This window comes from Tenrec ecaudatus, chromosome 4, assembly GCF_050624435.1.
Source record: "Tenrec ecaudatus isolate mTenEca1 chromosome 4, mTenEca1.hap1, whole genome shotgun sequence".
Lineage (NCBI taxonomy): Eukaryota > Metazoa > Chordata > Mammalia > Afrosoricida > Tenrecidae > Tenrec > Tenrec ecaudatus.
In genome coordinates, this window is record NC_134533.1 from 108,360,667 (window position 1) to 108,375,342 (window position 14,676).

The window sequence follows — 14,676 nt, forward strand, 5'->3', positions numbered from 1 at the left end:
ATTGAATGAGTAAATAAAATTCATTCTTCAGATGCCATAGCCGTAAATAGAAACACACAGAGATTAGAAGCAATAGCCTATAGATGTTTCTATCCAGGTTTCTAGCTGAGAATCTCAAGAAAGATTTCTATCTAAAATCCCAAGAAAATAAACCCTACCTCATCAACTTGTAAGCATCCATATCAATATTTAGGAGCGGTGAAATGTCATAGAGAATTTCCGTTTCAAAGAGACATTATTGAGTGCGGTGTATTTGACTCACGACGGAAGGTGATACACAAGAAGCTATCATATGGCCCCTGGTTTCCAGACGCTCAAATGTAGTTTAAGAGCGTCTCTTCAAGCGTCCACGGAAGATGGGTCCAGCCTGATGATCAGAGAATCGGAACCCCTTGGCAGTGTGGTTCTGTCTGTACATGTTCTGCTTCTTCATCTCAGCACCTACCCACCTCATACTTTCTCCACCATTTTATGCCGGAAATGGACAGCCTTGTGGGTCAGAATCATATAAAGCACCGATGGACATCAAGTGGGCCTCTCTCTGCATTTTGAAGCTTGGAGATCCCAAAAGAGGGGTTAATGTGATTGGAAGCTGACCTAAAGATTAGAGGTTTGAGTATTCCCCCAAGTGCCTCAAGAGAAAGGCCCGGAGATTGGCTTCTGAAACGTGAGCCATCAAAACCCAATGGCGGCCCGTTCTACTCTGACACCCAAAGGGTCTCCAGGTGGTTCTGACCCACGGGGTAAGAGCTGGGTTTTTAGTGAAAAGTAAACTTTCAAAAGATCTTCCCCTAAAGCTGAGCCTCACAAAATCTCTCCCCTCCCCTCCCCCACCCCCAATGGGTTAGGATCTACGTGAAAATAAGCAAAAAAGAAAATAATCCAAATTGAGCTAACTCACTGTATCATTGACCTCCCCAAAATCTGTAAAGAAGACATGCCTCAGAATAAGGTGACTAGTAAATGATAATTACTCCAGCAGCAGTTAATGATGAAAGCAGTGAGCTCAGAGTCTCTTAGGAACTCACATAGCCAAGGGAAACGAAAGTATTCACTTTGACAAATAAGGTGGACCCTTGGTAGCACAGTGGTTGGTCACTAGGCTTCTAAGCCAAATGTCTGAGGTTCAAACCTACTAGCTACTCTGAGGGAGGAAGATGCGCTATTCTACTTTTATAAAGATGCACAGCCTGGAAACCCCTGTGCTGCGGTTCTTCTCGGTCCTGGGAGTTGGCACAGACTCAGCAGCACTTGTTTCTCTTTACAAGACTGGTCTTAAAGGGGAGTTGCCTAGGGATGTGAACTTTCCATTTCATGGTGCGTGCTGGCCCTAAGGGATAGTTTCCTGGGAGCAGAGAGCCCTGCATTGTGGCCCAAGCCCTCGGCTCCAGTGGATGCCCCATGAAAGCCTGTGAGGAACAGCTCATGACAGAACTCATCCCTGGGTTTTCAGCACTGTGAGATGTCACTCTGATACCATGAGTAATAGAGAGGGCAATGAGATTGAAGACATGGCATCAGGGGCATACATGGCCTCCACTGGCTACACAAAAGGGGTACAAGAACTGAACTCCACATCAATACCAGGCTGATAGTCACAAGGCAGAGGTCACGTATGCCTCCCTCCTCTGGCCTTCTTCTCCCTATTCTGAGTCTAACATTTCTTCAACAGCACTCTGTTCCTCTGCTGGGTGCGATAATGTTTGCAATGGCCATACAGAACTCACAGCAAACACTCATGGGTGTGGGGTTTTATGTGGGAAGCTGGCAGGTTACAAGATCATCAGGATACAGTTCTTTGTCCCAAGATGCTCTTCTCAGCCATGCTGGAAGGCATTTCCCTCTGATGTACAGCCTTGCAGTCATGGGGATACTTGGCCTCGGTCCCCATGGGTCCATGGGATGCTCTGCCTCACGGTCTCTGCATCCCTTCTCTGCTTAGGCTCAGGGTCTCAGTGCTGTGGCCTCTGGTGTCTTCTCTGCCGCTTCAGGCATGACTCTCACATGCTCCAGCCATGGGATTCTCTCTCCCTGCTTCGGCGATGACTCACTCCTGTCTACCCAGTGAACGGGCAAATCTGAGCTACCCCCTCGATTGGCCTTTCCATTCACCCTGCTTACCCGGCCCCACCCAATCATTTTGATGGAAGTTACAAAGACATCCCAAGTGATTTCACTTCTGCACAGGGTTGAAAAACAACCCTCCTCTTCTTCTCAGATACCCCAACTCCTGTGGTTGAAGCCAACTGACCTCAGAGAACAGGATGCCAGGCATTACAAATACGGAAAACCACACCAGCTGAGGCGTCACCTCTGATCCGTGGGGACCCCGGGTGGGACCGAGTGTTCAGTGGCTGATGTTTCTGGAATCAATTGCCAGGGCTTCTTTTGAGTAGCCTCTGTGTGGACTTGAACCTCCATCCTATCAGTCAGCAGCCATGCGAAGGCAGTGCTCTCAGCAGCACACCACCCCAGACTCTGTGGGCCCAGCGGGAGCTGGTTTTATCTTCTCCTACAGAAGATCAAGTGGCAATGTCAACAAGACAAGTATCAGCTCCTTCCAGAGCGGCACTGCCTGACGTGACGTGGGGCTGGATGCTGAAGGAGATTAACTTGATAAGAGAGAAAAAAAAACACCCCAGCCCAGAAAAGGCTCTGAAAAATCATTATTGAAAGTGTTTCTATCTTAGCAAAATGCACCAAGGAGAAATGTAGATGGACGATGGCAGTCAGGGCGTTTGACCTCAAGATCAAAAGGAGACAGCTGCCATTTAAGTCTTCGCCACGCTGTAAAGCACTTCATTCTCTGCTGCTTTCTGCCAACCTGCCCTCCTTACGGAGTGTTTCTACGTCCTCTCCAGTCTGAAGGAGCACGGCCAAAAGGGCGTACATCACATCGTGCTTCTGATAGGAACCAGGATGAAGACACACACACACACACACACACACACAGCCAAAAGGGCGTACATCACATCGTGCTTCTGATAGGAACCAGGATGAAGACACACACACACACACACACACAGCCAAAAGGGCGTACATCACATCGCACTTCTGATAGGAAACCAGGATGAAGACACACACACACACACACACACACAGCCAAAAGGGCGTACATCACATCGTGCTTCTGATAGGAAACCAGGATGAAGACACACACACACACACACACACACACACACACACAGCCAAAAGGGCGTACATCACATCGTGCTTCTGATAGGAAACCAGGATGAAGACACACACACACACACACACACAGCCAAAAGGGCGTACATCACATCGTGCTTCTGATAGGAAACCAGGATGAAGACACACACACACACACACACACACACACAGCCAAAAGGGCGTACATCACATCGCGCTTCTGATAGGAAACCAGGATGAAGACACACACACACACACACACACACACACACAGCCAAAAGGGCGTACATCACATCGTGCTTCTGATAGGAAACCAGGATGAAGACACACACACACACACACACACACACAGCCAAAAGGGCGTACATCACATCGTGCTTCTGATAGGAAACCAGGATGAAGACACACACACACACACACACACACACAGCCAAAAGGGCGTACATCACATCGTGCTTCTGATAGGAAACCAGGATGAAGACACACACACACACACACACACACACAGCCAAAAGGGCGTACATCACATCGTGCTTCTGATAGGAAACCAGGATGAAGACACACACACACACACACACACACACACAGCCAAAAGGGCGTACATCACATCGTGCTTCTGATAGGAAACCAGGATGAAGACACACACACACACACACACACACACACAGCCAAAAGGGCGTACATCACATCGTGCTTCTGATAGGAAACCAGGATGAAGACACACACACACACACACACACACACACAGCCAAAAGGGCGTACATCACATCGTGCTTCTGATAGGAAACCAGGATGAAGACACACACACACACACACACACACACACAGCCAAAAGGGCGTACATCACATCGTGCTTCTGATAGGAAACCAGGATGAAGACACACACACACACACACACAGCCAAAAGGGCGTACATCACATCGTGCTTCTGATAGGAAACCAGGATGAAGACACACACACACACACACACACACACAGCCAAAAGGGCGTACATCACATCGTGCTTCTGATAGGAAACCAGGATGAAGACACACACACACACACACACACACACAGCCAAAAGGGCGTACATCACATCGTGCTTCTGATAGGAAACCAGGATGAAGACACACACACACACACACACACACACACACAGCCAAAAGGGCGTACATCACATCGTGCTTCTGATAGGAAACCAGGATGAAGACACACACACACACACACACACACACAGCCAAAAGGGCGTACATCACATCGTGCTTCTGATAGGAAACCAGGATGAAGACACACACACACACACACACACACACACACACAGCCAAAAGGGCGTACATCACATCGTGCTTCTGATAGGAAACCAGGATGAAGACACACACACACACACACACACACACAGCCAAAAGGGCGTACATCACATCGTGCTTCTGATAGGAAACCAGGATGAAGACACACACACACACACACACACACACACAGCCAAAAGGGCGTACATCACATCGTGCTTCTGATAGGAAACCAGGTCTTCTCATCCAACAGGCATCACACGCACACACGCACACACACACACACACACACGGACTCTCCCCACCTCACCCTTGCTACCAACACAGATGTATACTTGTCACGTCAAATGCGTCTTAACATTCTCAGGCTGACTCTGCAGGAGCAGTAAGCACGTCTGTGTGGGGACTTTAGGCAGCTCATGAGACAGCTGTATCAACATAAACCATCTTAGAAAGAACGGTGCTTTCAGACCACCTTACCCAAATGGGTTTGTTTAAAATTGCCAAAGAATATACCAAAGAAGCTGTTATGTCCCAGAAAAGCCCATTACTTCTATACCGACTCCGCCGACTAAGAGATCTGCCCAGTGGGGGACAGTGGTGTCTTCAGTGGGCAAAGGGGATAACTTCAAAGAGACACAACCACTATCAGGAACTGGGTCCCCTGAAAATGTGTTTCTTTCTTTCTCTCTCTCTCTCTCTCTCTCTCTCTCTCTCTCTCTCTCTCACACACACACACACACACAGATAAAAATAGAAATGAAGCCTACGTGTCCTTCTGGCCCAGACACTCAGAAGCTAAACAAGTTCACGGGACAGCCTTAAGCAGGGGCCCAGTGGTCCTTAGGCAGCAGGTCTCCAGGTGGGGCGGAAGTGTCCAGTCAAGCACCTCATTCCCCAAATATTCCCAAAGAAGAGCAGAGAGTCACAGATTAAGGTGAGATTTTTCATAAGTTTATTGTCATTTTCAATAACCAAGATAAGCGGGGGCTAAACCCTTTCACGGCCCTCCTCTCCCTGCTAGACTCATCCCCCTCCCCCCAGGGACCCCTTCCTCCAATAGGCCTGTTAACCCTCTTTCTTTCTCACAGTCCTCTGGCCTCTCTCCTGGCAAGGGGCTCCCACCCACTTCAAGTCCCCACTCCTGAGCCCCCCTTCTCTCCCCTGGCCGGAGCTCCTCTGCTGTCACTGCCAGACTGCAAACCCAGCCAACACCGAGGGTAACAAACAAAGGGGCAACTGTGGGAACTGACAGCTCCACACTCCGGGCTCAATTCTCTCTGGACTGTCTCCCTGGAGAACGCTAGAAGGGCCAGTGGGCCTCCCTCAGGGCAAGCCACACATCTCCAAAAGGCAGTTGCTCCTGGCTCCGCCCCACTGCACCAAGGAAGCAGAGGGAGCGCTCAGATCCAGGGAGCTTGGGATGGCTGACAGCACCTGGGATCCAGATCCGGCAACACTGAGCCTAAAATAACATCTCTACAATCTCTACCAATCCCTTGGAGACAGGAGCAGGCATGGACAAAGTAAGGAAGGGGGAGGAAAGCAGGGAAGGAGAGAGGAACAGAGAGGAAGGGGTGGTGAAGGAGAGGTGGACAACGCAAAGGAGGGAGGGAGCACAGTAGGAAAGAAAGGAGGGCAAGAGAGGAAGGAGGAAGGAAGTCAAGTCAAGTCAACAATTTTTGGGGTTTTTGGTTTTTGCTAGAAAGTGTAGTAATGAAACAGCTGCGCCAAGCAGGAATGACTCTGAGGCGCAGCCCCTGGCTCACTTTTAAACCGCAGTTTCAGGGACCAGGACATCAGGTGGGAGCTGGCCCTAAAAGCCTTCCACGGAGAGAGTATGGTTGAGCGGGTAGCCATCGCCATCCTCTTCCTCCAAAAGCAGCTTGTCGATGGTCAGGGTGTTGGTGGCCCTCCTGGGGTCTTCCATTTCCGGGAGCACTGGCTCTTGAATGGAGAAGGGGAGCTGGACAAACTGGGGCCCGGGCAGGGCCGGGGCTGAAGGCTGGTACTGCAGAGTGGAGGTGGGCAGTGTGGAAAGGGGCTGAGGCCACGGGAAATAGGTGAGGGGAGCTTGGTGCTCTGGGCTCTCCAGCTGGGGCCCCACTGTGGGTGTGGCGGCACTTCGTGTCTGTGATGGGGGAAGCACAAGACCAAAGGTTAGCAGCCCTGGGGGGTCCACCCCAGGCCCATCCTTCCCCTCAGAGGGATCTAGCTCCAGCCCCTTCCTCATCTTCTACTCTCCAGGTACCTTCTCAAAGTGTCCCCTCAAGGGAGAAGCCAGACAACAGCAGCTTTATCCCTGACTGCCACTTACTAGTTATGCATCCCTGCTCAGGCTCTCTCCCTACACCACTGCCTCAGCCATCTCCCTTGTAAAATGAGATACAAGTTGTATGAAAGTCACAGGGCTGAGAGAATGATGGGATGCATCTTCATCTCTCCTTGACACGTTGAACAAAATAGATCCAATTTCAAAGATACTAAGACATAAATATAAATCGATGAAAATTCAGCATGGAATACAACTAGCGTCTCACATAGTCTAGTGGCCGCATCACAAAGGGGGCTACAGTCTCTCCCACACATGAGAACAAGGTTGGCCCCACACAGCACCTTTGACAACAGGGACAGCGAGAAGGGGTCTTGGAGACCTGCCTTTGTCCTACCTCCCAGGCCAATGTGACTTCTACCCACTAAGTCCTGTGAACTAAACCCACAGGTCCCGAGTCTGTCCCTTGAAATCAGAGAATCCAGGAAAATCTTACAGTTCCCAGTCTCTACAAAAGCCAAGTGGAACCCCTCCATTGTGTAATCCAAACCAGGACAACTAAACTGAAGATTTCCTTGCTAGGGAGATAGAATTACATGTACCCAGCACCTACAGATCTTATCTCCTGTTGCTGGGCCCTACTGTTTGGCACTCCCAGACTTCTTTGATGAATTAATTTACAAAATGGCAAAACAAATAAATTATTTCTTAATAAATATAGTTTGTTTGATACACACAATCTTTCAAAGCAGGGGTGGGGGCGATGAAAGCTTTAAGTAATGGGAAATACATACTAATGAAATGGTTGGGAACCATTCTGTCTTCCAGCCTCTGCCCACCCCCACCCACTCACCCACACACCCTTCTACCTCCACCCAGTCCAGGCTCCCTGATATGCAAATGAGCTACCTGGGAGGGATGTCACATTAACTCCTTCCTAGCCTCCATCAACTGGGCTACACACTTGGTTTGTTGGGTATTGAGAAGGCCTGGGGTGGGAAGACTGCTGCAGGTACCGTGTGGCGAGTGTTGGGATGCAAGGGGAGCACCATCGTGGTGCCACTGGACGCCCCCCCCCTGGGGAAGCGGAGATCCTAAGCAAGCTCCACTATGGAGGGTGGGCTCTGCCACTCCTCCTGGGCCCCTAGTTCCACCTCCCACACTTTTCCTTTGACCAGAGACAGGTGCACACGTCGACTTGTTCTCCGTGGGACACTTGGCAGATTTCCATTCCTTTGGTCAAATCAAGCACCATCCACATCCAATTCTCTTTGCCTTCATTCCCCAGAGAGCCAAATCTTCACATCCTCGCCAGCACTTAAAACAATCCCTTGGCACCTGGTTGGCAAAGTGCTGTTAGCTAGCCTCTACCGCATCCTTTCTGTACGCCAGGGTTCAAGCTCAGCCCTCCACGTGCCCGATCTCATCTGACCCCAAAACAACCCTCTTGTCAGTGTTCTTATTTAATACCTGGGGAGGTTGACGCTCAGAGAGGCTGAGTAATTACCCCAGGGTCACACAGCTAGTTAGTACACAGGCAGGAGATTGGAACGCAGGTGATCTGACCTTAGAGGCAAACCAACATAATAACAGTAACAGACTCACCAGCAAATGAATTCTGACTCAGAGCGGCCCTACAGGACAGAGTAGAACTGCCTTTTTTAGTTTCCGAGACAGCCTCATCTTTTTCCAGTAGAGCAGCTGGTGGGTTTGAACCACTGACCTTATGGTTAGTAGTTCAGTGCATAACCTGCCACATTACCGGAGCTCCTGGCCCTAGAGGCAAGACTCCAAAATTACATGGGACTCCCTACATGGGAGTCTGACTACATGAAAAGTGCTGTTTTTTGAGAAGCTATGCCTACCCAGTACCCAGCAAAGCAAGTGTGCAGCCTGTTGGTCAGCTGCTGCGCAGACAAAACATCTTCTGGCAACCTCACACCCGTGGCTAAGTGAACGACACTTTCTCAGTTGCCTCCAGCAAGAGACCCCAAACAGACCGCGACAGATGCACACTGAGAGTGAAAAGTTTTGCATTCCAACTCTGGTATCAATTCAACTCAACTCGCTGTCATCAAGTCCATTCTGAAGCAAGGCAACGCTGTTGAACAGGAGAGAACTGCCCCGCTCGGTTTCCCAGTCTGTGATTCTCGACCGGAGTAGAAAGCCTTGTCTTTCTCCCAGCCAATTATCAGCAGGGGAGGGGGGGTGGGGATTAAGGCAGAGAGGCAGGAGAACTCCCCAATCCCAAGGAGTTTAAGACGTGTCAAGGGAGGCCAGAGCCTCTTCCTGGGAGAGATTTTAAATGGAAAGAAAGGCAGCCTCCCTCCAGCAGAGGGTAGGCTTAGGTGACCTAACTGCCCTGAGACTCAGCAGAAAGATAGGTCCGGCCAGGGTCCACAAGGTCAGCCTGGTTAGAAATGGGGTCCCCTCCAAGGGTGGGTACCACGCTGCCGGTGTGTGGCGTACCGTGACGTTGGTGATGAGTGGCTGGGAGGCATAGGTCAGCACCGAGGAAGGCCCCACAACCGTGTAGCTGGGACACACAGGCTGCACATACATGTCTGCCGAGTAGGGGCAGCTCACAGCCTCGTGGGACACGTACTCGGTGTAGGGCGCCCATGGGCCCAGAGGCTGGAGGGTGGCTGGGGCAGGCTGGGAGAGCCAGCCCGCGCACAGGGCCCCCTCCTCGGTCACTGTGGAAGCGGCGGCTTCCATGTCAAGGCAGGAAGGACCTGTGGGAAGAAGAACATTCCGGAGCTGCAGGGGCCACCCCAGATGGGGGGACTGGGAGGAGACCAGGGCTGGGGGGGCTCTTACCCATTGCGGTGTATGTTGCCAGGGGCTGATGGGGCAATACCACCTAGAGGAGAGAAGAGACCAGGATCATCACTTCCGCCATCTCCCACTAGCCCTGTGCAGCCCACACCCCAGAATGCCCCAGGGCAAGTGGTCCTAAACACCCCACACCCACTCCCTAATCGTCACCAACTACCGTTTGAGGGGTCTGCTTCCATACAGCAGGCGGGCTGTTCATCTAGGGTGCTGGTGTATTTCTTTTCTGGGGACACCCACCCAGGAGGGCCCCAGGAAACGTCAGTCGTTCACTCACTCAGGCCCTGGCAAGAGCTTTGTTCCATAGGCCGAGCTAGCCAGGCCACGTCCCTCCTCTCATGTCAAGGACCACCCACTCGGCCTAATCTAGGCCCCTACTTTCTGCAGCCATTACCAAGGCCTTGCTGAATTCCATGGCCATCAGTGACTCTCCAATGGAGCCTGCTGTGCACTTCTGGACTGCCGTTAGAGCATGCACACACACACACACACGTCACAGCGGCCTCCTCACCGCGGTCGGCGTCACTGCTGCTCCACTGCTGGCATGCCCGCGTTTCCTCCTCAGGAGCTCCTTCACGGGCTCCTTCACACGGACACCCTGGTAGGGCCGGGGTGGGACCGGAGCTTGTTCTGGAGGGGGTGCTGTGGGAAACAACGTCACTGGTCCTCCATTCTCTTCAGACAAGCCCCCATCCCAAAAGCACCCACTCCCCATAATAAGTTCAGTAAGTTCACTGTTGACTAATTGATTGGCCGATTATTAAAATGTCCTCCCACTCTTTTAGAGCTTAGAACTGGGCCATTGGGGGAGGGTCAGGGGGGGCAAGCTCTGTCTGCCCACTCAGTTGTACTTGAGTAGGGAGGGCCACTTGGAGAGGCAGAGCAGACTTCTGAAATGATTTCTCTCCATCTTGTCACTCCTCCTACCCTGAACCCTCTCTAGTTCCTCCTCACCCAGAAGATGAAGCCCTGCCTCTTAGGCCAGAATAGAAAGTCCTCCACAGAGCGGTCTTAACTCATATTTCTAACTAATGTATACAAGAAAGGAAGCACACCAATTGTCATCAAGTCAATTCCAACACACACACACACACACACACACACACACACACCCCATCCCTGGACATCAAGAATAGATGTGTGCTCCATAGTTTCCAAGAACTGGCTTTTCAGAAGTCGATGACCAGGCCTTACTTCCAAGGTCCTGCTGGGTGTACTCAACCCCCAACAGTCGAGCCAAGTGGTTCGCAACTTGCGTCAATCCAGAAATCCCTTTGCATAGCCGACCCTGACCCCAGCTCAAAGTCTATCTGTACTTCTTTAAATAGTCCTTACACACACTCACCTCCTCATCTGGGCTTGGAATTTCCCATGATCAGAACTCCCTCTTACTCTTTCCACCCTCTAAATCCTTCTGGACCCAGGACATAACCACTCGGTCCAAGGGATCAATTCCATCCTCTGGCCTCTCACACAGACCTACTCAGCACTCATCACAGATGGCCTAAGAGGGCGCTGGGAGGAGTCGGCCTCAGACTCAGCCAACACACTGCTCAAATCCTGCCCTGGCCTCAGGCCAGCTGCATGATTCTGGGTCAGTTCCTAAACTTCTCTGTGCCTCTTTGTCTGCAATTTCTTTGTCAAAGGAATATTGTGGGGACTCATTGGCATAGTAGATATGAATTATATATTGAGTCAAAAAATCAGATGCAGAATAAGCATTCAATAAATGTTTGCCTTATTTTTATAATCTGCTTCGTGACAATTACCAGTTTTCAACAAGTCGCTTCTGAGCCATGACAACCTCCTGCGTGTCTGAGTAGAGCTGCACTGCCTAGCGCTTTTACTTGACATTTCCCCAATTGTTCTGAAGGTCACCAGGCCTTTCTTCACAGGTGCATCTGAGTAGACTCAAACCATCAACCTCTGTGTTAGCTGCTTAGCACATTGAACATTTATGTCATCCAGGGATACTAGGCAACCATCAGTTGTCCAGTTCTAGTGTAAATTTCTGTTTTACTTTTTTATTAATTATTTTACTGGAGGGCTCTTACAAATCTTAGAATAATCCATCATTCAATTGTATTAAGCACACTTGTCCATATGTTGCCATCAACATTTCCAAAGCATTTTCTGTCTACTTGAGCCCTTAGTATCAGCTCCTCTTTTCCTCCTTCCTCCTCTACCTTTCTTGATCAATTATATATGATTGTTGGTTTGTGTAAATTTCTTAGACTCCCAAACAGATTATAAATGGTGATACAATACATCTTATATCTCGATATAGCTTACCAGATGTTGTACACATGGTGAGTTCAGTAGGTCATTTGATTTATTGATTGCATGATTATTCAAATGTGCCAGCCCTTCCTCTTCCCACCACCTCCTTTGGGCCTTTAGACTGGGCAGTGGTGGATGGAAACCATGACATAGGATGAATACTCAAAGCTGATCCATGTGTCCTGGGGCCATGGGGTGTCTAGTCTACCTACTGTGAGAAGCTTCCTTCTGCCTTTTTAATTAGAGCAGGAAACCAAATCCAACTATGAGACCAGAATATAGGGTCCTTCTTGTCCAGGGAGAGCAAGGCAAACCCTGCCACCTGCCCACACAGACAGGCCTCTGCCTATGGGCGTTCTGCCTATGGGCACTGTCCCTAAGGGCTTAAACAGGGAGTCCGTTATCACTCACCGATAAGAGCCTTTGGGGACCAAAGCTTGGAATCAAAGGCCCGGAAGCTTGGGTATCTGCTAATCCTGCATTGGTAGCACTGGCTTGACTGAACTTTGCTCAGTAAACATCTAGCTGATAAGGTCCCATGTCTGGCTTGGGCCCAGCCCTCTCCCCTTGTGCTCCAGGCTTGGGCTTATGTAGCGGAAGAAGGGGTGTTTGTACAAGACCCCAGGAACAGACCGTGTGAAGTCAGAGAACTTTACAGCATCACGGACTTGACCTCAGACACATCAGGTTAGGACTTCCAAACCTGGCTGTATGGGAGACTCCGCCAGGGAGTGATGCACAATGCAGATCCTGATGCTCTCAGCTTGTCGAGTCTGACTCTGAGATCCTGAGGGGAGCCTAGGGATCGATTTTTATAAAAATACCTAATAGCGTTCTAAGGATCTGCTGGATTGGAAACATGAATATCCCACCCCTGGTACAGCATAAGAACCTCTTTATAACATTCCAGTTGGAGATTAATGATCCTCTTTTTAACATTCCCTATTATAGGAAGGGATCTCTGCTGGTATGCTTCTCTTCTCTAACCTATTCCTAAACTCTAGGAGCACAGCACTGAACAAGGGAGGAGTGACCCTTGCCCACAATGATCTTGCAGACAGAAGGGAAAGTAGACCTATTACAAATGGGATGGCTGTCTCCTCCTATGAAAACAAGGCAGCTGCCCAGTCTGTAACAACTCAGAAAGCATCGTGTCTGGGGTGTGAAAGCAAGCAGCCATCTAAGTGAGGTGCCTCATGGAAGAACATGAGCCTGTGTGATCCAAGGATTGTACATAATAAAATCCAAATCCGGAAGAAGAAATGTGCCAGAGCTTAAAACGTGAGCATCCAGTTTGCAGAAGGCTATGGGTGGCAGTGGAAGCTTGAGATCTATTTGGAGGGTCCCACATGCACTACGCCTCTGGTGACTCTCCTCTGACCACAGACGAGGGGTGTGAATGGCCCTGCCATCACTCAGAGAGCACTGGAAAGTGAATCACGGCAAAAGTTGTTAGGTTAAAATGTAATACCTTACCACTTGATCTTCCCTTTGATCCAGTTTAAAGTTTTCTATTTTTTAATACTTCCTACTTTATTTTTCAAGAAAAAGGTAAGTAGCTTGGTACCTGTGTGGGAACCGCCAGAGTGCCTTACAGCCTTCATACTAAGCAATAGTGAGAACACACACGAGAGCCAAAACGGCCTCTGTTCAAGTCTGAGTGCTGTCATTTACTGGGGGAAAGCTGTCAGGCTGATTATGTCACATTTCTGAGTCTCGTTTTTCTCTTCTGTGAAATGGGGACACTAATTCCTGTCTTCCACAGCTGTTCTGAGGATCAACTGAAAGAACACATGGAACACTGCTAAGTACGTGGTGGATGCTCGGTGTGTTCTTTTTCCTCCCTCCACCATCCTTTGGAGAACTATGTCAGAAAGCGTCCATCTACTGAAACTGTTTCATGGTAACAAGCTCCATTTCTCCTACATTATCTTCTAAGGAACCTCACGATTCATAACCCCTTTGCTATTTTCTCACCTATGGAATGAGGAGCATCATCTGGTACCCACCTCACCGGACGATTGGAGAATTATATGTAAAGTGGTTAAAATACAGCTTGGCATCGAAAAGTTCGTGATCAGTAAATGTGAGCTACTCTTTTCGTTAGTGTTAGTCATCTTTGTCCAATCCCAAAAGAGAACTCTTAGGACCCCCTGTGGAGTCCCACTAGACATCCCATCCCTTTAGCTGTTTCACAGGGACAATTTTTCATCTGGGCCCACCATTCCTGAACAAGGGCCAGTTGTCAGTTCTTCTCTGAGGGGATGGTCAGTTAGACTGGAATGGCTCAGAAAATAGGGTACCTTGTTCACTCATTTCAGGGTCATCCACAGCCGCCTCTGCTGTTTTCAGAGCTATCTCACCCCATCTACACTCTTGGCAAGTTAGGTTTACACCTGTTACCTTTTAGACACAAAGTGCAACCTGAGACTGAGGCAGTTCCTGGGGGGTCTAAACTTTACTGGGGTCAGCCTCAAATTAGAAGAGGAACACGCGCATCCAATCCCTATGCACCTATAGATGAGATAAAAGGCAGGCAAATGACTCATCCTCCGCCCCTCTGATTTGCATACACACCTCACCTCTGGGAAAGGGCCCTGAGGTCTCCTTGATCCCACTCTCTCCTAGGAAGTGGACACACCGCCCACTTGGCTGGACCGCAGCCAGTGGCTGGGCACTTCCAGGATCTTGGCTTCCTGCCCCCTGTTGTTTTCAAATCAATGAACAAAGAGAGTTGGAAGGAGGTGCTGTGGGCAGAGGGCATCACCCCTAATGTCAGAACTTCCTCAGAACCCACCATGTGAACAGGTGTGCCCTGGCACAGCCACCATGGCCTATGGGGAGCAGCTTCTACGTCTCCACCTCTTCCTATTG

At 49.8% G+C, this 14,676-nt stretch overlaps 1 protein-coding gene across 1 annotated transcript; it reads right to left on the reverse strand.

The window, feature by feature from the left end:
* Positions 1 to 6,231: 6,231 nt before the first annotated feature.
* POU2AF1 (POU class 2 homeobox associating factor 1) lies at positions 6,232 to 11,652 on the reverse strand. The gene is made up of 5 exons (XM_075548756.1): positions 11,640 to 11,652; positions 10,034 to 10,164; positions 9,508 to 9,550; positions 9,157 to 9,422; positions 6,232 to 6,546 (listed from the first exon to the last, which is right to left on the reverse strand). The coding sequence occupies exons 1-5, from the start codon at positions 11,650 to 11,652 to the stop codon at positions 6,232 to 6,234; spliced, it is 768 nt and encodes a 255-aa protein (XP_075404871.1).
* Positions 11,653 to 14,676: the final 3,024 nt, after the last annotated feature.